The following is a 23,526-nucleotide window of genomic DNA, read 5'->3' as shown; positions in this document are numbered from 1 at the left end:
AACTAATAAATAAAATCAATACATAGATCGTTGATAGCATGATAACTCCATGTGACCAAGTACTGCATGCCATCTGAAATATAATGCTCTCAAGTTTCAAACCATAAACACTCTCAATGTTTGAAAATGCAATCGATACTTTTTATTGTCATCCAAAGAAAGCAACGCCAACAGCAGCGATATCATACAATATGCCGTTATTTAGCTATGTTGATGAAGACGAATTTATTTGTCACATTTTGTGTAATCAATGAAATTGTGTAGTTGTTTGGTTGCACACAGTGATCGTTCCATTTTCATAGGTGCCACCTGCAAGACTATCATAGAGCGAGAAAACTCAAAAGCGCATCAATAAAATGGGTACGACTTGATTTGGTTCGGTGACCTTTTAGTTTAAGTTTGATTCGGTATTTTCATTTGACAGATAAAAAGCATTATATCGATGTTCATAAGAAAACAAAGCGATCTCAATCTGATGTGAAGAAAAGAGAATGTCAAATTCAAAGAGCGCAAACACTTTTGAAATTAGAGCAACGTGTTCTTGAACAACGTGGCCGCATGTTAAGTTCACAAGAGGAAATTGTCGAGGTCCGGAAAACGCTTCACGAAATCAGAGAACGGTTAGACGAACTATCAAACTAATTTGATACATGCACACATAACATTGGAAAAATGCCGACATCGATGACTCAATAGTTTTTCTTGATTATGATTGAACATTTATTTAATTTACAATAAAAAAAATTGAACAGCTTATGAAGTAAACACGAATGCATTGATGTTTATATTAAAATTCGATAATTGCTTACCTTACGCCATTCTTAGAATTGGCAAATTATTATGTCTGTCAGGGAGACAGAAAATTGGCATAAATAAACGAAAATATTGTATATAAGTGGCAAATGCACCCCAAAAAACGGTATCATTTGGTTAAAGAAGCAAATCAGTCACCAGTCTAACCAAAATTTCGTCACGTCCGCACGCTGCTATCAAAATTAGAAATTCTGGGCATCGGGCAAGATGAACGCAAAAGAGCTGTCAAATCGTGTGAGCTACAACGGTGAACTTGTTGTATCCACCTTCAAATCATTCAAGGACCATTATGAAGCAATGAAAAATGCCAAAGACGTCAACCAATATCAAAAACAAAAGACAGATATGGACCAAGACTTTCAATCGCTCAATGGCGCTATCAACGGATTGCAGAGATCAATTGAAATTTCACAAAATCCACGGTTTAATCGAAGACAATGATTTTACTTCATAGAATCAAAGTACTGTCATTTTTAAAAGCAAAAACAAGAAATATCGATGATGCCAAAATCAATTACGTTTTATTTAATTAAAAAAAAAGTTCATTTTTTCTGTTCAATCTGTTTATAAGTATTCACTATACAATAAATTGGTCAGCCCATTATGTTTTCTTTTCCGCAAATAATTAACAGGATAAACAATATTAAATAAATAAAAAAAAATTGCGTCTCATTTAAATTTTTCTTTAATTTGCAATTTTCAATAAAAGATAGCCTCACATAGCGGTAGGTAACAAACTTTGCTTCATTTATATTTGGATAATTCAATCGAACGCATTTTTTAAAATGTAAATCTGTTTGTTTCGCTGCAGTGAAAATGTCTCGTAAGTGTTGTTGCGTTTTACAAAATATTTTCGTTGGACGTGAAGATAAATGCTGTTTTTTATTAGGCGAAAGTTTCTCAAACAAATCCATCCTCGAAGAATCCGAATGTATTCCACAAAATACCAAGTGCATAATAGAAGCAGCAGAGCGCAAGGCTTTTATTAGCCTAACGGCCAAGGAACATGATTTGCGTGGCAGTGAATTGAATCTAATGCAAGAGCTGAGGAAATATCGACGAAGCGATGAAGTCGGCATGAAAAATCAAGAAGGCACCGCATCAACACGAAAAACCAAATCAATGTGAAATTGTTAAATCATTAAATTAAAAAACAGCAAAAAGTCAGACCGATTGTTTTCTTATTTATTCTGTTTGGATTTGAATTTCTTATCAGTTCAGACCCGTTTTTTACGTTGTAAGCTATTTCATGCAAATAAATTTCAGATCGCTTTTTCATTTTTGAACCGTATTTATGTGGTAAGTGAACGTGATTGACAAACTGTTTGTAATTTAACGTTAGCAAGAATATACATATTTGATAAGAGTCCCTTGTTGACGATCAGGCGACAATTTCGTTTAATAATCAGTTTAGTCTTGCTTTGTTCAATACGTTTATTAAAAAATTCAAATCATTTTCAATCTTTCGACGAAAGTATGGATAAAAAAGAGAATCATTTTGCCCGAGATGAAGAAATTTCAACTAAATTGGATCATTTGAAGCACAGATTAAATATTCAAGGTGAAAAAATTACGGGCGCCCAACAAGAAATTCAACAAATGAAAAACATTTTAGTCGATGCCAAAAGGAGACTTGAAAAATTGAATAAATAAGACGTCAATATGCTGCCTTATAAAATCAAATCTACTTCGCTGATCTTTTTGGGCAAAACTATAAAAAAAATTGTCATTCAATCGGAATACAAAAAGCTATGTAAAAATATCAAATAAATTTTAAATAAAATCTAATAGATTTTCTCCTCAGTTCGATTTGTGTATAAATTTATTTCTTGAAATAAACAAAAGAAAAATGGTTCGAGCAGTAATGCACACCTGCAGTTCAGGCAATTTTTTTATTTGTTTATTTCAACAACAGTGAAAAATAAGTCGTCTGCCATTTATTTCAGTAAACGGTCTTGTTTATTTACACTCGAGTTGAATAAAAATAGCATGATATTTGTTCAGAAGCAAAAACCAAGTCAAATCAACAGGACAAAATATTTGGCGTCAACGCGTGTGTTTCGGAAACCTATTAAAATGAACGGTATTAAATATGCTAAATTTTTATTGCTCTTTTAATTAATGAATGTCTTATAGGAAATCAACAACAATCGGCAAAAGAATGGTTGAACAGTTTAACTCCAACCAAAGAAAAAATAATATACCAACAAACGAACCTACAGGATATTCGCAAGAAATACGAGAAAATGCTCAAAAAAAACCAACAAGATGCCACCAAACTGCGCAACATTGGAAGGCAGATCCAAAAGTTCGACAATGATTTGAGACGTTTATACGACAACAAATAATGAAAATGCAACGCATTTGTTATACATTGTCACATTGTTTGCAATAAATAATCCCGAATCAAAATCAAGATCTTAAAAACATTTCTTATTATTTAATTTTTGCCCCACTTGTCACACAGAAAATGTTTGATATAAATTGCTATAAAAGCATCTGATCATTCAGATTTTTTTCACAGTTGAAGCAGAGAAAAAAGATTGACAACACATATTCAACATATTCAAATATTTCGATATTTTTTGTAAAACTTGTAGAAAAACACGAAAAAGAAGCCAAAAATGTCCGGTAAGTTAAGTGCATCGAAGAAAGTGTTCAAAGTCTTTAAAATCGTTGTTTGGTTTTATTTTCTGAATCAAGATTCGCCAAGCAAAATTGATCGAAAAGTGGCTCATCTGCAATCTCAAATCGAGCGATTGGAGCATAATGCATCGAATTTACTTGAAATGTCGATGCACGCACGAAAAGTCATCGATCAAAAAACGTTTATGATTAAAAGATTGGAAATGCGACGCACACACAAAGATGCTGATGACCGCAACTAAATGAGCAACATCATATCTGATGCGAATTTATTCGTTAAATAAATGCTCTCAATGAGCAGAATAAATAGATCTTTGAGTTTTTTTTGTTTTTAAATAAACGCTGTAGGTCTATCACTTCCATTGTTTAATAAAAGGTATCTTTCTTCTCTCATAAAGAACTGCTTCGGTAGACATTTTCTGGTGATGTAAGAATTATCACAATAGAAATGCAATCATAACGCTGCTCTTTCGAACAATTGGTTTTTTTTTTCTTCTGAAATGTGATTCAAAGTCATCAAGAGAACTTTTGTTTCAATTTTAAAAAGATGATGACTAAACCATATTAAAACCTTTCTTATATCATCAATAAACGATTCACATTTGTTTACATTTTGCGGAGTAAATTAAATGCGAACTCGTTTGGGATGTGGATGTGTCACAAGCCGTGTGATTCATCGAACTAAAATAATAATGCGCAATAATTGTCGATGCAATAATTGGATTGCCGAATTATTATGCTGCCTTCGATTCGGTCATTCAGACATTTGGTAATTGTGTTTCAACGTACGTGTCGGTGTGCACGTGACAAAATGAATGGTATTTTGAAATTGCCTGAAAGAAAGTTGTTCCATATTGTTTATTTTTTTTAAATAGATACGTCGCAATTGAGATGCGACAAACTTTGGCTGATTTAGAAAAAAAATAAATAGGTATAGTTTTTTTCGTAACCACGACGAGCTGACAATTTGAGCGAAAGGCTTGAAGTACTACGACCTTGTTCAGCAGCGCAAAAAATGTGATTGAGAAAAGAAAAGTGTTCGGTTTCATGCTTCTTCTATTGTATGCTGAAGGAATTGAATTTCATTGTAATGACGGAAATTTGATTGAAAATATAGGATGCCGATGAGGTTAAAATTTTCGGTTGACTCTTTTTTTGTAATGCATCGACAGGTCAATTTGAACAAAAGCATTGCTGTTTAAGAGATGAACTGCTTTACATAACACGACCAAAGAGAGAAGGTGGGAGAACAAGAGATTTGCAAAGTTGTTACACACTCAAAATATTTATTTGTTGAATTTAAACATGCTCTCTTTCTTTTGCTTCAATAATCGTTTCCAAGAATGTAAATTGTCTTGAACCATATGATTGTGCCAAAAAAATGTTTTTGCCACATACAATCAGCTTACTCAGTTTTATGATGTTCATTCACATAATGCTTGTTATTTCATGATTGGTTTTTGCTGTCTCTTGATTGCTTGGTTTGAAAGCAAAACAAATATATATTTTTAACATTCTCTGGAACGAAATTGAAAGATCAACATCTTTTGCGAAGATATAAAAAGCACAGCAACCCTTACCATCGACTTCAGTCTGAAATTGGCATTCAATTGGAACAAAACATTTGGTCATCGAAAGAAAATTAGGACGAATATTTGCAAACCGGAAAAAAGAACCAAGTTCGCGCAAATCGATTCAAACAGCGAAAATCTAGAGCTTGTATCCAGCATCATGGGAAACGCACCATCGAACTCGAACGAAATGTTCAATCCAGCGAATTGCCGTTGCCGCCAGACGGAATTCAAATACAAAATGTGTGAGTGTGGACGCAGCAAACCATCGAATGAACCACCCACCAAAATCCGTTTCTGGATTGACAACGACAAAATCCGAAATGGCATTCCGTACAATTCACTTGAGATACCAGAGCACGCAAAAACAGCCAAAGATCGAGATCCAGAGTATCAGGCGCTTGTGCGTGAGCTTCAAGGATATTCGAAACAAATCTCCAGCCAAAAATGATCGACACAAACACTATCGCAAGCACGGAATATTCGTATTCAATCACATTTATTAGCAGTGAAATTGTACTATTCATCATTAAGTATTTATTATTCAAAACGATAGCGAGATTAAGCAAACAAAAGCAATGAAACACAATCATATTTACCCCAACCTGTGAATTCGTTCATGAGCACAAATAAAAAATCGAAAGAAAAAATCATAACAAAACACAAACTGCTTTGATTCCGTAGATGTTGTCACATTTTAGCATATTTTTCTCCAGCACAAAAGTGTCTTGCTTTGATGTAAGTATCGATCGCTTTGTTTATGTGAGAGAAAAAGGTTTGTATTCTCTTGATACCTTAATGACAAATGCATCCTTCTGTCAGATCGTTTCCCAAGTGTTTATACCAACAAAAAAAATTGTATACAAAAGTCAGCGTTTGCGGTGGTCTCGCCTTATTATCATCGAGAAATGAGCATCTCATAAGTGATTTACCGTTCCTAGAAAATTGCTCTCTTTTTAAACAAAATGTTCGTGCTTGCAACTGCTATGAAATCGGTAATGAGTAAATGCACAAAGCGATAATAAAAACCTTAATTGAGCGAGAGTGAGCACAAATACATGTTTTGAAATTGGATCTATGTTTTCCGTTCATTTTGCCGCATTTTACACTTGACTATGCGGTTATACGCCAAACATGCAGATGTTTCTCATAATTAGTTTTTGCTGAATTTTTCAAGAGCACGACGAGAGAGGGAGAGAGTGTGGAACAACATGATTTTGGTTTTATTTGGTTTTTAGTCACTTTTGCCATATTTCAATACTTTGCTTTGGTTAATTTACTTGACTTCTAGTTCAAGAGGTGGATACAACATCAATTACGATCTTCGGCTGGGAAGAGATGTAAGAAAGAAACGACAAATGTGAATTGCGTGAGTTGAATAAGTGGTACATAAAAGAGATGTGAGTAATTTTCGTTGTCAATCGACTTGACAAATGAAATTCAAGAAGAATGCACCGAGCAACACACATTAGTCCCAATTGACTCGCCATCGATTGATGCATCACACTCACGCATATGCTCGAGAAATTGTAATGGCTCCTATTTTCTTACCTTAAAGCAAAGTGACTACTTAGTCGGTTATTGTTTCACCGGAAGCATTTAGATTAGAAAAAAAGCACTTTTACCTAGACATGTCCTTTCATACCGACCGACAACATACTTACATCTCAATTTTTAAATGCTAATTTCACTTAAATTCAACTGAAAAAGACTAAAAATCTCCTGTCAAATCAAATCTAATGAGAATAAATCGAAACATGTCATTTTGGTACACTGTTTACATTTTATTTCAACTATTTGTATTTTGGATTATATTCATTTCTTAACGAACTTACATTTCAAATGTATTAAATATCGAATTAATTAATCGAATCCAGTGGCGTAGCGTGAACTTTATTTCGCGGGGGGAGGTGTTTCGACAAAGGAAAAAAAGATCGTAATTTTTTATTACAAAGAAAATTCTATCCAGAAGTCGATTCTATTTGATATAACTTTCATGCGTGTTTATAATAATGTGAATCATGGTTTATATTTATTTCTAATTTGCAGAGAACAAAAACAAAATTGGTAAATATTTGTACGCTACGCCACTGATCGAATCGTCAGATCGGAATAATTTTTCCGGAAAAACTATCGGACTTTTTTTCATCTCTAGAGAGAGCGAGAGAGAGTAACTTTTAAATTCGAATGTGATATCGATTATTTTGTAACGCAGTACAAAAGACGATCACTAATTTTCGTGTTTTTTTTTTCTTAAAAAAAAAAAATAATTAAATTGAACGGTTATAGAAAAGTGTTGAAAAAAATGACATAATTAAATGTTTTGGCTATGGCCTGTTGGAACTTTCAAATTCAGATTGTTCTCTTACATGGATGCGATCTTCTTACGCTTGACCATTGGACGTTGCGGTTCGAAATGGCCATCGTCGGTCTCATCGTCATCGTCATCGTCATCGTTGGTGTTGTTATCGTCATCATCGGTCTCAATGGCTTGGTGCTTTCGCTTCACAAACCGTCCCGGTTTATGACTTTTGAAATGTACCCAAAATTTTGGCTCCTTGGTGAACACATCGTCACATAAGGGGCAAACGAATAGTTTTTTCACCAGTTTGACAATCTTCTTTTGACGATTCTTTTTCTTGTCAACCTTTGACAGCTTTGATTGCGATGTGTTTGATGCAACTGTGATGGTTGAGGCCGTTGATGGCTTGTTTTCTGGAACAACATTTTCTGAAACAGCGGTGGAGACAACAGTAGCGACGACAATATCGACGCCATCACCAGTATCAGTCACATTGGCCACCGATGGTTCAACCTTGGCGATGGGTGTGCTCTGCGGCGGAACATTTTCTTTCATTTCCTCATTTGGATCAACGCTTTCATCGTTAATGTTGTTCGATGTATTTGGTTCATTTTCTGCTTGTTCGTGACCAATCTGTACTTCCAAGTCATCATTTGGTTGAACCTTTTCCATTGAACCATTTTCCTGTGGCTGTTCCGCTTCAATCGCATCGTAATTTCCTCCCCCAGTTTCTGAATCACTATCCACCGAAACCACATCCCCGATAACAAGTTTTTGCACCGAATTCCGATTTAATTTATCGAAGAATTCATCAATCTCTGCAAATGAAATGCAATGACAAAGAATAATTAGTATAAAATACAAGCATCATGCATACGAACGTAAAATCAATAAATTAATTACAAAAAAAAATCAAAACAAATTGGTTGCTTCCAACAAAAAAATATCATTCACTTACGTCGACGAATCGACTCCACGAGCGACTTAAAACCGTTGTTTAGTGATGTCGTCTCCATTATATTGGCATTCTTCGCATTTATCTCTTCGACGTAATGATAAATGGTATCATTCAAATTTTGCAACTGTTTGTCACTGTTGACCTTCAATTCAGTCATTTCATGGTGATGTTGGTCTTCCATCGTGTCCATTTCGATGGCCATTGTGATGCAAACCTGATCGTATTTTTCGCGAACGCTCGTCAATGTTCCTATCAATGATTCAACTTGGATAATTTCATCCGTTTGTGATGTTTTGTCAACATTCAATGATGTGTATAACAAATTGAATGATTCATCATTCTCAACTGCACGAACAAGTGAATCTCCCATTTCTAAATGTACAAACGAATCAAACCGAAAAGGGTATTTGTTACTTAAAATAACAATTATTTAATCTAATTAATTCTAACCGTGTTTTGACACTGAAAATCGAATTCAGTAAAAAAAAAGTTTGCCGAGTCAAAAAAAATAATTTGATTGAAAAGAACACATAAAATCACCCTTTTGTATTCGTTAACATAGAAAAAAAAAACTTCTTTATAAATGGAAGCAAGGACAAAATCAACCGAATTTTGTTGGGTTATGTGCGATGACATGAATTTTCTTGCAAACACAAAGCATAAAAAACGTTCGAACTATTAACGGTTTTTTTGAATAAAAATGCTTGTAAATTGAATTTTGAGTAAAAATAGAAAAAAAAAACCGTCGATCAAAATCCAATGAAACAAACATTTGGACATTGGACATAAATTGAACATAAAAATTAACTGTATACAACTAAAATTGCCGATTGAATATTATTTTTAACATATCATGAAATTCGACGCACATAGATTTAACCGAATTATTTTTGGTTTTTCGTTGGGAAAAAGTTGCATGACCGAAAATATATTTGAGGTTTTCTTTCGAAAAAATATTCACCAAAAAATACTTACTTTCAACGATTTCACAATTTTAACAAAACGCACAAGATATAAACGTGTTGGACACTTGACCGGCTTCGATAATAGACAGCAGCGTAATGAAATTATGTCGATGGTATATGCGTTTTTTCGGCAAAGTGTCAGCTTCCGTGTTGAAAATGGCACCGTTAGTATTGGTGCATGCCACAAACCGAATGCGCACCAATTAGATTTTTTTCTCACACTCTCACGCATAACTTAACAAACGGCAAATATTCTGCATGTATACATGTTGAGATTGGAAAACAATAGCTGCATTGCATTGGTATTAGTCGAATGTTCCGGCATGTTCAAACATTGATGCGCCTCCCATCAAACGGTATGCGATATCAAAAATCACCAACTCGAACCGTGTCGATTATCGGCTAATACATTCAAATGCTTACTTCGATTGATGCGTTGACTTTAATGCGAAGAGAGAAAATCGAACAGCATCAGCACTTTTCGTGCTCGACTTTTGTTGTTTCATATAAAAAGGCATTGTTCGTAGAAAATTGTTGCCACCTCATTTCTGAAATAAACAAAAATGCCAACAGCTGTGCTACAAAATTGATATTTTCATCTCTCGTGCACAATATTTGATTCGATGATATTTTTAATCGTATGAATGCGAATTTCCGATTTATAAAAATATTCATTTCTTGCAATGCTTTTTTTTCTTCTCACTGTTTTCATATCGATCATTGTGAATATATGAACTCTTTCAGAATATTCAGGTTCTCATTATTATCCATGTCGCATTATAATTGTTTGAATTGCTAAAAAAAGGACTTGCATATTATTTTCTTCATAGCAAATGGAATGAATGTTATTAAAATAGCTGTGAAGAGCAATGAACAAAAAGTAATGCTGCGGCGCAATGATAGAATGCTAAAAATAAATCAAAAATCATTACCGCAATATGTGAAGAAATTCAATGTCAACTGTTTCTCTTGGCTTGGTCTCACACAGCACAGAGTCGCATACAGCGCATTGAGCGCTGTGTGTATGTTGATTGCACAGTTGGCATCGTAGTTTGTTGATTTTAGCGCGGTACAAAACAATGCCATGGCATTCAGTTTCGTTTATATTCCGAAATTCACGAGAAAGAAAGACGGCAGGAAAAAAAAGCGAAGAAAAAAATGATGAAGAAGAAGAAGAAGCAGACGAAGGATGAAAATAAGAGCACAAAATTGTGCATGATGCGAATGGCAAAATGTTTTAGTTCAGATTAAAAATGTATGTTTATTTTTGTCCGATGGAAAAATTGTACCTCGGCTTATTGCATTCACTCAATTCTTTTCGATCAATTTGCAAATATTGATAATGAATTTTCTGTGGCAATATGCTAAAATAGTAGAGAGTGCACGAAAATAGCACTGTTTTATTTCACACCGTAACAGCCTAGCCTGTACACACGGTCATCGAACGAAAAAGGCATTCCCTTTGTTTAATTTCTTCACCTCTTTCTCTGTCTCTCTCTTTCTGCCGTACACTCACTCACAGTACAAAAAAGAAGTTTTGAGAGTCAGTTTTAGCACCTTGTATGCCACAGCAGCAAAAAGTCGGTGAAATATGATAGAAGTATTTGCGATTAATGTGAGAGAGGAAGGTGGCATGTGTACGCATTTAGCACTTTCGATAAGTGCACATTATTTCCACGTCTTTGCGTATTCCATGCAAATATATGCGATATATTGAACTTTACGTACCATTTTTGTCTGCATCATATTTTCTGATGTGCATCCAGAGTTAATTGTAAGTCAAATAAAATGTTTCATCGATTAGTATGCATGTGTGTGTGTGTGCGGCCGTAGAAGCGTAAATTGGAAGCAATGTACACGTTTGTCGTATATGCTTTTGCACAAACACACGAACATCATGGAAAATTACTGAATGTTATTTTATGAACGTGTTGATGTGTCAATCCAAATTATTTGATCAGATTTCATGTTCAAGCATCGTTTGCTGCTATGCAACAATATGGCATCAAATGCCAATATTGTCTTCTGTTGTGTTTGAAAGGCGCACAGAATTTTTCCATTGATTTCATTTTGATTTCCAAAGCATTTGAATTTAATAATCGTTCGATTGTTTTTCGATTGATGTGACAACTAGCGACATCACATCAAATCGAATCGGAAAGTGGCAAGTGAATTTTGACAGATTCACATCAGGAAATTTCGTTGTACATTAAATTATGTAATCGTTTGTCACAAAACAATCCAATTATATTCAATATTTCGTAATAAAAATCAACAAACTTGCACTACATTTTCATGGTTAAAGAGCCATTCAACGAATTGACCATTCATCGGAGCAAATGCAACAATTCGTGACGGCGCATTTATCAAAAGTAACTACAATTTGAACGAAGACATTTTTTTTAAGTTTCAAATTCAATGTTGATTTGTTAACAAATATGTGTCTATTAATGTTTGGAAATAATGTTGTGATTTGCACATATTTTTTTCTTCCATTCAGTTGTAAATGTAAATATAAAGACACATTCGAGAGAGAAAAAAAAACATTTATTACCAAAGGTAATGCGCTGTCGGCAATTCATTTTATCGTTTTACATTTTAGACATCAGATATTCACACAGACGAAATTGATGAAATACACAGAGAAGGAGAGAATGTGCTGATGTTGTTGGGTTGCCAAATGGAGTGTTCATTCAAACAGATCTGATTTGGAAATTTAAATTGAACGTCAAAGGCTACATGAAAGATGCATCCCATGAATAAATGGATTTTTTTTCGTTTCCAAGAAACAAATGTAAAATTGACATTAATCGACAGCTACTATGATTAAACAACGAATGTTCCGTGTCGATGGCAAAGAAAGATGGGTATAAATGATTTTCTATTCAACATCTCATTACTTTTCTTCCATTAAAAATTCCATGATATGGCATATTTTAGTAGATTCTTACGTTAAATTGCATCACTTTTATGGAAAATTACCGATAATTTATTCCATTCGAAATTTGTCGCCTTTAATTTTACGAGACTTAATTGTGCCCGCAGTGAACGCTTATAAATTATGTATTTTTTTTAAATGATTCAATTTAAATAGAAAACATTACTATTTTCTTATTGAGAGCAATCGCGTAATCAAAGCCAAAGTATATAAATATGTTGTATTGAGTTTGCGGTACGATCTTGGAGTTCGGTAATCGGCATAAAATGTGATTTTCTTTGATTGTCTTTCCTGTGGATCGTGAGACCTTTAAATTAAGCCAAAACAAAGATAAATTTTATGCAAAATTCGTTCGCATTGCAACAATGCTCAATCGAACGGCTGTTTTCCAATAAATTTCAATTTATACAAAGTAGCGTAGTCATTGACCAAATATTGGCCATTTAAAGCGGTTCATTTGAAAATAGGTTGCATTCACTTTATTTTATCTGCATGATGCCAATATAAAAATAGTAAAAGAAAACAACAATAACCAATCACTGCATTTCCAAATTCGTATATCGGAATAATAATATAGAGTTGTTGTTCGTCTTTTGCTTTATTTGTTTTTTTTTTTACGTAATCGGCTCTGGACTTGAAACGGGTCGCTGTAAAATCAAAGCCATGTTATTTGGGGCAATGGCGATAAGGATGAAAATTGTGTGTTCAATTTAAAGATTGCAGACAATGGGCAACTCCAGGGCAAAATTGGCTCTTCACGCATTCTACATGTAGGTTTTGTTTTGCATTTTTCTTTTCGTATTTTTTTGCGTTGAATAAAAAGTGTTCAGCGTGACTCTTGCTTTTGGTCAAACACGATTTTTATGTAATTTCTGTGTGTTTCCACTCAGCCAATATTGACAAGGACTGTGTACGTGTATTCAAAAGCGAAATTGGCTTTTGAAAATGCCTAGCCTGCTGATAAATTGGCTATCTCGGAGCGCACACAAAATAAATGGTCGGACGGCGTTCAGGTAATTTTTTTTACGCCAAAAACAAAATCTCCATAATTTATTGTTTTAAAATTTTACTTTTCTCTCTCTCTGCGTCTCTCTTTTTCGATGATTTCGCTTTTCTCAAGGTGTTTGCGGACAATCAATGCCACTTTTTCTTGTGAGGTGAGATGTGCCTTGCATTCTGCAACAACAAAAGATTGCGTGATTAACCATTTTAAAGCGCATGTTCTTCGGGTTTTTTTTCTGCAAAACTTTTAGAATTCATGTTTGTTGAAACAAACAAACAAAAAATCTGTACAAATATCTTAAAATTTGTCTACCGCAGAGATTTTGATCAATCGATTCCGATGGCAGAATAATATGCAACCCGAAATCACGAAACAAAAAGCGAAATGGATAAAAAATTGAATGTTCAAGTGCAGACACTATTTTTAGCGCATTTATTTTTGATGCGAATAAAATAGAGCCAAATGTTTTGCAAAGTAATCATGATACATATTTTATTTTTAGACTCAATACTTGATTTAAATTTCAAATAGAAAACATTCACGTCATGGTGGTTTAGTTGAAGATCTTCTAGCCGTATTTGATACGACGCAAATGTATCTGCACATATCACGATGGGCAATTCTTGTTGAATAAAAACCAAAACGACCACATTGTTTACAATCCCGAATGGCAACCCAGAAAATTGACCTTGATACTATATTCACAATTCTCCTATTTTGCTGTCGGTTTCGATTTAGTTTCACTTTTTGTTCGTGTTTCACAAAGCCACACATAAATTCTTGAACACGGTGTGTTTGTGTGTTTTTTATCTACAACTTCTTGTGTTCACTGAGTGTTTGCGATTCTATGCGGGATTATACTCTTTTCTGTTCTTCTTGTGTAATAGATACAGTATATTCAAAGTAGAATGAGTTGTGGCTTTTTTGTGATCAAAATCAACGTTCTCGATAGACACCCAGACACACACAGCATATATATTATTTTACTCTCTATCATTGTGAAACTAAACTACGCATCAAATATACGCGACTTAACCATTAATTTCACGATTTTGCACGCGCATGCCTAACATACACAAAAAGTGTCTGCACCAACGAAAATGAAACGCTCAACAATTCTGCAACATTCAATGGAATCAAGGCAACAACGAGAAATGAAAAAAATAACAAATGAAAGTGTACATAAAATTCAAAGGAAAACAAATGCTAAAATGATTGCGAGCGGGTGCGCGCGTCATTCGCTTCAGTTTAAGCGTCTTGTGGAACGAACATCAAAAACAAAATAAGCAATGGCATGATGCTAAAATCTACACAAACAAATGAACACGAAAAAAAAATATATAATCATAAAATACGAAGAAGAAACGAAGTATCGGCGACGCATTAAAATCATGCGCTTTTCGCTTATGTTGTTTTTCAATGAAAAAGAGATGCAGACGATTGTCTTTTTTCTCTTTCCATCCTTTGCCGCTTGAAATAAACAACATAAATCCATTCTCGATAGAACAAAGGCCATGTATATTACAAAACTGAAATGAAACAAAGTGCTTCAAACCAAACCAAACACACATACACTCAATTACTACGTGTACGTTCTTTTTGTGTGCTGCTCTTGGCTTGGGTCACCTTGATCGTGAAAATGATACACGTACAACAATAATAATGAAACATTGAGTTTTGTTGTTGGTTTTTAATTCGCCAAGATTTCGGTTGTGTCGTTGTCTCTCATTCTTCTTCGGATCAGACCTCTTTCTATGCCGCAAAAGAAAAATTACGCAAAGTCAAAAAAACGACAACAAACTTATACGCACACACACAAGCATTCCAAAATGGATACACACAATGAATAACAAATCGGCAGTAAAAAAAATAAAAAATGAACGAGCATTCAGAAAGAACAAACGCCACCGTGGATTTTCACTGGCCGGGAATAGAATTTGGTGGAGAATGTCCCATGCATGGCTATAAATGGAATTGATTATTTTGTTTTTTTTTCGATAAAGATTTAATAATTGCATCGATTTTGAGGTAATTACACAAAATTCCGTGGCAATCTTCACAATTTATGGACAAGACATTTTTGAATTACTTCCCAAAATTCGCTTAAAATATTTTAAAATGAAATTTCGAGATTATGATGTCCGGACCCAAAAAAAGCACATCAAACAAACACGTAATTTCAAGGCTTAAAACTGAATTTAAAATTTTATTAAAAAAATTCACCATTCTCTTTTCTGGAAATTGGTCGAAATTGCATATTCAAAGAAGAGCCAGAAAAATGTCAATGCGAGTGATTATTTAGATACTGAACAAACAACAGGTTTTCAATGATCTTTCATGTTTGATCTTTTCCATTTGGATGATTTCGGGTTATCATCTGATGCATATTTAAAACAGCGAGATTCATGATCTAATTTGATCAAATATTCGGAAAAAAAACTATGAACATTTGAAACTATCAAAACTTTCCATTCCAAGGCCGTAAAAAGTGCATATTTGTAATTTTACGAGTCAGGTTCATTCTTCGACATGATTCATTGCAACGGTTCAAAATGTTCTGATGCACTTTGTAAAGCCGCTTGAGTGTCAGAATGACAAAAGACAAATCTAATTTATTTTTCCTTTTCAACTAAAATGTTGAATTTACTGTTTTTTTTCCTTTCTTCGTTGAACAATTGAAGAGAAGACAAAAACCCCATGCACACACGGGCACACACCTTTTCCATAGACAGGTTCATATTTCTTCTTGCATGCACAATTGGTCTTAAGCCTCCATTCTTTCTGATATTTGATATGCATTTACCAGAGATTGGGTATTGTTTACCAAAATGAACTCATCTGAGCCATTTTTACGGTAGCCCCATTAAAGATGTCTAGAAATACGTTGTGCACTGAAGAAAAGGTAATTTTTCAGAGTTGAAAGAGATCGTTTTGTATTTATATTCGTTGAAAAGAACAACATTTTATTTAAGGCTCCTTTATTGTGTAAGAGAACGAAGGGAAACCATTCAAAAGCAGTTTTCGTTCGAAATTTTTTTTTATTCATTATCATTGAATATTAATTTGGTTCGCTTCAATGAGCAAAACACAATCGATCTTAAGGAATGGAAAACACAAAGCATCGCAGATTCTTTTCTCTCCAATTTTTGTGCGAAAAAAATAATCCAAGTTTCACTGGAAATATGATTTGGATGCTCTTAAAAAAAGAACACTAATGCAAAAAAGAATCTCTGTTCATTTTAATTATGCGAAACCTCTATCAACGGACGGCATTTGCAAATTTATTAAATTAATTTGATTTTCTTACGTCTCGGATTTGTATATATTTCAGATACTTTTCACATTTGAAATATTCTAATTTTATTCGTCATCTTTTTTATTCCCTGTTGCGTCGTCAATAATACAAATTTTCCCACAATTTCAATTGGCCTCTGAAATTGGATTCTAATTATACAGCGTCGAATTTTCCAATTGTTGTTCGCTTTTTATTGAAATGAATGCACGACTGACCACCATTAACATCGAAATATTTGAGCTCATTTAGAGAACAACAGCTTGTGATAGCTATCGTTTTCGAGCATTTACGATGCATCTTTAGGTAGAACTTGTTAATTTTGAAAAAAAAAAAAAAATGAGAGAGGCTGAACTTCGATCAGTTGCATAGAAACACTAATAATAATAACAACATCAGACGCTGTTAGAGCTATAAATTTGTTTTTTTTTTTGGTAAAGGCAGTTTGGATCGGTGCACAGTGTGAAGATGACAATAAATTCAGTGATTTTTCGAAGTGATAATAAAAATCTCATAATTTTTTGTTTGCTCTTTTATAGGATTTCAAGTGTGGACGGAAGATGGAATGAACGAAAAAGACGAAGAAAAACAAATCCAGGCAAAGGTAGAAGTGCGAACTACACGAAGAAGTACGACGCTAATTATACAACCAAAAACCGAAATACAATTTATTTTCTCGTCCAATTTTGTTTCGGCTTCATTTCAACTCACCGAATTCGAATGCAACAAGAAATTTTTTTTACCGTAGCTATTGTTCTAGAATTTATATTATCGGTATTTATTATCGAGGGTCTTTGATTTTAATTTTTATTAAAAACATCGAGCACAAATAAAAAGAAAATGTTCAAGTATTTAAATGATTCAACCGCAATCAAAGAAAGAAAAGATTCTCGATAAAACAAAAAAAAAACATTTTACATTTTAATTATTGTAATTATGAAGTTTAATTTGATGTCAAGAATTTATACATATATAAGTTGAAATGAATGAAATCACACATCAGACGATTGTTTTTTTTTTTTTTTTTGAATTTTTGCACATTCAATTCAATTACTCAAACCGGTTAATGTTGCAAGTAAACAAATTTCATTAAAAAAAACCATTCAATTTCTCACGTAAAAAACCAGTTGAACTTCTTAAACTCAAAAATGTTTTGTATTCCATTTGGAACAATGACACTTTGGCTTTTTGATAAAAATAAGTAATGGAACAGTTTTTTTGCTCATCACAATGTATTTATAATGATTGTTCATAATGCTTGACTCGATTGATGTGCACCGTTCAAAAACGAGCGGACAAATACCCCGTTCTTATCATAAATTGTAATTTCACTTTCTGGTCGGTTTTACATCATCATTTTAAATTGAAGCGTATTAAATAAAATTATACGTACAAAAGTTCAATAGTAATTGCAATATTGTGTCCACAAAGATTATCTCAGTCCCATTTTTATATAGCATAGTAGGTCCATGTATTTAGATGCAACGTTGCTTTTTAAAATTACACACTGCCATTTGATAATTTCCGTTTGGAGGCTAACGAACCGCTTCGCTTAGAATTTCAGTTACAATCGACGACATAACCGATCACAATTCTCGTCTGTTTATTTAAATTTTGCTGTTGTTGTTCTTGATGTGGCTTACACACACACACACAGTTCGAAGGTGGCTTGTGTTCGTATTCGATGATTTATTAGAATATTTATTGCCGTCAGAACGAAAATCTTAATCTTGTTCGACTATACATTCGAATAAGTTGGCTGTTTTTTGTTCGTATACGTCAGTGATAACCTACGATGAAAATATAACATAGATAGAGACATACGCACACCAAAATCAACGAATTATAACGACCAATGGTAGAACAAACAGTACAATCGAAAATAATCAGAAGACGTTTTGTGTCGGTGTCTCACTCCATCAATCTACTTTGAGCTTATCAATTTTCGATTTTACTATTTCGAGTATTTTGAATTTTTCAACGTCGAAGTAAACAACATCGTGTCAATCGAGTGTAATCAAAATATTTTATCTAAAGTACATGGGAATAAATAAATGGTGGCTATTTTGCTCAGCTCTATCGAAAGTAGCCGTGTTTGATAAACTCGAACCACGTTTTTCAACACGTTATTTGAACAGGAAAATACGAACCAACAGATTATCGTCCATTTTGACGTTCTTTTTATTTACTTTTTAAACGAAAGAAAAAAAATATATATTATCAATACGAATTTGAACACACGTCCTGTGTTTGAATGTTTAAAAAGGAAGAACACAACAAACAAAAGGGTTTACACATTTTCCGAAGACAAATTTATTCAAGCCAGAGGATGTGGAAGTTTGTATTTTTTGGTTCTAAACAAACGTCCCGATACATTTTTGGCACTTATATTTGAACAACCCAAAAAAATAGTTTGTTTGGCGATAAGAAATGTCTGTTTGCATTCATGAAGATTTTATTAAAAAGGGCATAGGTCTGACTTTAGACTTGTGAATATTTAAAAAAAACCACTTGTGTTTGCAGTGCCGCTAAGTTCTACATTTTTTTTACATTTGCAAAATGATACTTATTTTAATTGTAACATTTAAATCAAACCAAACGGTATGATAATATATAAAGTCCTTAAATATAATTATAAATATCAAATGGACAATTGATTAAGTAAATTGAAATTATTTGAAGTGCAAAATATTGATAAGCAAAATGTGTTGGTATAAGAATATATAAATAGATTTTCTCAAATAATGTCATCATTGAATTATTTGTTTGCGATAGTTTTGAATACCTTTGATACGAAAAGAAAAGAAAAAAAGAATTATGGATTAAAAATCATAATTTTAATACATACGTATGTCTTTTCGATAGTTTGGCTTACCATATAATAAGTATAAACTGTTTTGAGCAGCTAAATAGCCAAAAATATAATGTACTTCATTAGTAAATCTAAAGGTTCATAACGATTCAAAGTGCTTACCTTCGTAAAGGTTTCCAAATTCAAAATTGCAACATTGTAAGCATGATAGAAAAGCGGTTGTTGCATATTCTGAATCATCAAAATGAAATATCACAACTATGAAATCCCTACTACCGTGCTAGATGGTGTCGACACGAGTGGACGGATTTTTAAATTTATTTGAACGACGCCATGTTACTATACTTGTCCATTACAACGTACATGTGACAAAAGAAACATACAGTCCATGTCCACGCTATTGGACATAAACGATTTGAACCGTCAATGTGAACTAGATCAAGTATAGAACTTTACATAGGATCATATACGATGAATATGGATTACACAGTCTGTTTCAAAATACCGTCACCAATGTCGACACCATTTGACATCAAAATTTTGACAGTAAAAATATGTGTTATTGTTGTTGTCGTTTCATTGCTGTGTGAAATATTTTTGCAAAGTAAATAACATTTCCCACTAAAAATATTAAACCATGTCTCCCCAAAATATCCAAGTGGCTTTTTTTGGTCCCATGGCAAACTTGGATGAAAAATAGTTGCACAAATGCAGAGTAAAAAAATAAAATAAAATTAAATTAAATAAATTAAATAATAAAATTTAATTATTTTTTTAATTTTCTGAAATTCGATAACATACATAACTTTGAATGGATGATAGGTGTATTTCGTATCGAAATTTCCGTGAAAAATGTGAGAAGTCACTACCGAAATTTCGCACAAAATTGCTGTAGAAAATGCTGCCAAAATCATGAACTTGAAATAGAGTTGACAAACCCATTCGCTTTTATTAGTAGCTTCGGCGAGAAATTGAAAGGAATCATCGGATGCATCTAGATTAAAAGAATCAAAGCGATTTATTGGCCACATCAAACACGCACCAACTATATTATAATTAGATTCTTACGTTCATTGTAAATGTCCGATAACTTTTCAGAAATAGTTACTAGTTTATGTCGCGAAATAAAGGTATTAAAAATCAAATTCAAAGTAATGAATGTGGCGATGGTTTGCATAAGTGCGTACAAAGATAAGTGCTCCAAGTCAACCGAGGCCAATTTCGAAAATGTGACCACACTTGTCGCGAAAATAGCAATGATAATTGTAATAACAAACAGAGATGATGTATAAACGCTTTTTTCGTTTGCTATCGCCCCGTTCAGCTCGAAATACACTTAGCCAAATTAACATTTGCCGAATTGTAATCAGTGGTTCCATTTTTTGTCATCACAACAATTTTTATTTTTTTTTATTTGATTTTGGTAAAATTTAACTAATTAGAATCGAAAAAAACTTGCATGCAGTTTCAATGTTCAAGAGAAACTGGCGATATCGTTCAATCTTAAAAATGAGGCACGTCATTTCGAATACCAGTAATTATAATTAAGGTCTTGTGCGGGGGACACGTTGTTGCAGACCGTATTGCACTATTTTTATAGATTGAAATAGGTGTGATCCTCCACAATCAATAATATGCATATGATGGAATTCTCATCAATTCGTTGCAACGTATATGACGCTTTTAATTGTTAATGCATATCAGAAAATGTTCCGTTTTTAAAGGATATTGTTGATTTAAAAAACGTGGATTTACTGCACATTTTCCATTTCATTTCGAAATAGTAGTAGAAAAGAAATGACGTGCAAATCAATAAGATAACATATAATTAAATTCTTTTGAATCCACATACAAGAGTAAAGAGTTCAATTTGTATTTTATTATTAGAGAGACACTTCACCATCTATTTTATTTAATCAATATTTTTTCATTTATTTCGTTTGCAATACAACTAGTTTGAATAGGTATGAAAGTTTTATTAAAATGTAAAGTCAATTCTGATGTTCTTTCAATTTTCAAATGGTTCATTTTTACATGAGAAATAAGTTGACGGAGTTCTTGCTTTGTCACATGTTTGCAATATTTGAAGGAGATTTGTTTATTTGATTGTAATTGCCTTCAATACCTTGAACATTTGATAGCATTTGCTTTGAGTATAGATTTTTTTCATAGCCGATAACATTTTTCGGAAATTAATTGTTGTTAAAAGTCCGAAAGCCAATTTCAGATTCCTTTATTCATATCGCGCCGAAAATTACTGTTCCCGAATAATAGTTAAGGAAAGACCAAAAAAATAAAAATGTAGAAAAATCAAATAGATCAACCGCTAATATGAAATTGGTCATTTATGTGTCGCACTGCGGTTTTATTTTATTTTGAGCCTGGTACTACACACACTACATATCATTTCGGTTGATGTGAGTTTATAATACAAATTGGTAATTACTAATTAGCCATGCATTTGGAGAATTTCGACGCTTCAATTCGTTACGATCACGAACCGTGTGAGTAAATTTTTTACAAAGCTGTAACTCGTCTTTCATTCTATTGACATTTAAAAAGCCGTACAAAATCTTACGCATATAAATTATGGGTAATATTGAACGGTTTCCGCGAATCGCAAATTTGGTTACGCAAATGATGCACGAGAAAAAGAAGAGAAAAAAAGTGAGCAATATCGTTTCTGTGTACAAAGAAAAAAAGAGAGAGGGAGAGAGAGAGAGAAAGGCGCATTGTGGTATACGAGTTGATTTGCATTGATGATATGGAAACTTTATTCTATTTGACTCGAAATGCATTTCATTTATCACGAAATGCAGATGGAAAAATGATTCCACGTACACGCGGCTGATACATTTTCTACTGAATTACGTCGCTAAAAAGAGCGTGGCTCAAAGTTTTGGCGATGTAGGCGATTTTTTTTCTGTGTCTCCTTTTCAATTTATATAACACGAAATGTTTTTTTTTTTTTTTTTCTTGTTGCGCTTGTCGACCACGAACCATGCAAAGTGACGAAGACGTAGGTGGTGGAATGCAACAATGCACAGCTTGCACATCGGTTTCCATTATAATGGGCTCTATGTATCCGATAGGTGGTTTTACCGGTTGTTTAGTGAGTGTGCATCAGCCAACAGTACATAACACAATGGCACGATTAGTGGACGCGCGCGCACGTGTACATTTGCGCCCATTCGCGTGAAGCCAACTACAACAGCAATGCACACACGAAACAGCAGAAAAGTGAACAAAAAAAAAGATTGGTTATAATCACAAATAATAAAGTGATTTGAACGAAGAAAATGTGTTCGAATAAATATCAATTTAATTCGCTCATTTGAATCTGTCCATTTGACTGCGAATTTAGATAGCGTAAAAAATGCAATTCATAATTTCCTTGTGCTCACCTCTTTTTTTTCCTGTTCGCCGCGATATATCGCGAACAAAAGCACAAAATGTAATCGCATTTCTTTTCAAATGGGAATGGAGATCGACTTTGGTATATCGATATATGCTAATGCACCATTGAATTGAGTGATTCCGGTGCGCACATATGGTGTACGGTGTAGGCGAGGTATTTGGCTGAATTCTGTCTGAGCCGTGATTTGGCCATTTTCAATACATATTTAATCGGCGCTCAGATTTATGGTTGTTGCCCATACGATCGCTTTACAATAAATTTTTCAAACAAATTTACTGCTCATTTGTTCGATTCGGAAATAGCTAATTTTATGCCGTAGAATAGATAATTCAGTTTAAATCGAAATTTATTGCTCAACTTATTTCTGAATGTATTTGAGCATATGATCGACACGCAAACACACACATTCGCCGAAATATCTCTTTTTGGAAGTTACAAATCTCAACATCAGTATATCTTTCTCAAACATGAAATGGATCTTTATCATATACTTACATTTTTGTTGGCCATTTTCACCTTCATTGACTATTGCACATGTATTTGGTGGTTCAATAAGTCTTTGGCCTGACAACCAGGTCGTGTCACTAATAAAAAATCTCTTTATTTTTTAAAAGTACCATCTGTCTCTAGACTACTGGAAAAATTTCAGACGAATCCGTTCACGGACCTATAAGTTACAGCGCTTGAAAGAGACCAACCTCTAGTTTTTATCGAAAAATGGAAAAAAAAAAGAATTCGATTTTTTAAATCAACAACAATTTTTGTAAGACAAATCTATCAGCAAAGCTTAAACTAAGCTTGGTGATAT

General features: G+C 33.5%; 1 protein-coding gene and 2 long non-coding RNA genes across 6 annotated transcripts; 1 reads left to right on the top strand and 2 right to left on the bottom strand.

The window, feature by feature from the left end:
* Positions 1–6,793: 6,793 nt before the first annotated feature.
* LOC116349164 (uncharacterized protein PF11_0213-like) lies at positions 6,794–9,398 on the bottom strand. Of its 2 annotated transcripts, none has more exons than XM_031780471.1 (3): positions 9,266–9,398; positions 8,291–8,662; positions 6,794–8,150 (listed from the first exon to the last, which is right to left on the bottom strand). In XM_031780471.1, exons 2-3 carry the CDS (start codon positions 8,658–8,660, stop codon positions 7,396–7,398), a joined length of 1,125 nt encoding a protein of 374 aa, XP_031636331.1. In that variant the 5' UTR covers positions 8,661–8,662; positions 9,266–9,398; the 3' UTR covers positions 6,794–7,395. The 2 variants fall into 2 exon arrangements, with proteins under 2 accessions (XP_031636331.1, XP_031636332.1); XM_031780472.1 differs by having other exon boundaries at positions 8,291–8,539; positions 9,266–9,385.
* A 1,925-nt stretch (positions 9,399–11,323) lies between these two features.
* LOC116349165 lies at positions 11,324–17,350 on the top strand. Of its 3 annotated transcripts, none has more exons than XR_004201886.1 (6): positions 11,324–11,627; positions 11,756–11,763; positions 11,858–12,122; positions 12,855–12,963; positions 13,084–13,206; positions 17,028–17,350. It is a non-coding gene; the product is annotated as an uncharacterized LOC116349165 (long non-coding RNA). The 3 variants fall into 3 exon arrangements; XR_004201885.1 differs by lacking the exon at positions 11,756–11,763 and adding an exon at positions 13,314–13,350 and having other exon boundaries at positions 11,325–11,627; XR_004201884.1 differs by lacking the exon at positions 11,756–11,763 and having other exon boundaries at positions 11,330–11,627.
* A 2,689-nt stretch (positions 17,351–20,039) lies between these two features.
* On the bottom strand, positions 20,040–20,467 carry LOC116349243. The gene is made up of 2 exons (XR_004201891.1): positions 20,369–20,467; positions 20,040–20,294 (listed from the first exon to the last, which is right to left on the bottom strand). It is a non-coding gene; the product is annotated as an uncharacterized LOC116349243 (long non-coding RNA).
* Positions 20,468–23,526: the final 3,059 nt, after the last annotated feature.

Source organism: Contarinia nasturtii, unplaced genomic scaffold (genome assembly GCF_009176525.2).
Source record: "Contarinia nasturtii isolate CC-2019 unplaced genomic scaffold, AAFC_CNas_1.1 Cnas_scaffold_2806, whole genome shotgun sequence".
NCBI classification, from domain to species: Eukaryota; Metazoa; Arthropoda; class Insecta; order Diptera; family Cecidomyiidae; genus Contarinia; species Contarinia nasturtii.
This window is presented reverse-complemented; position numbering and strand designations above follow the sequence as displayed.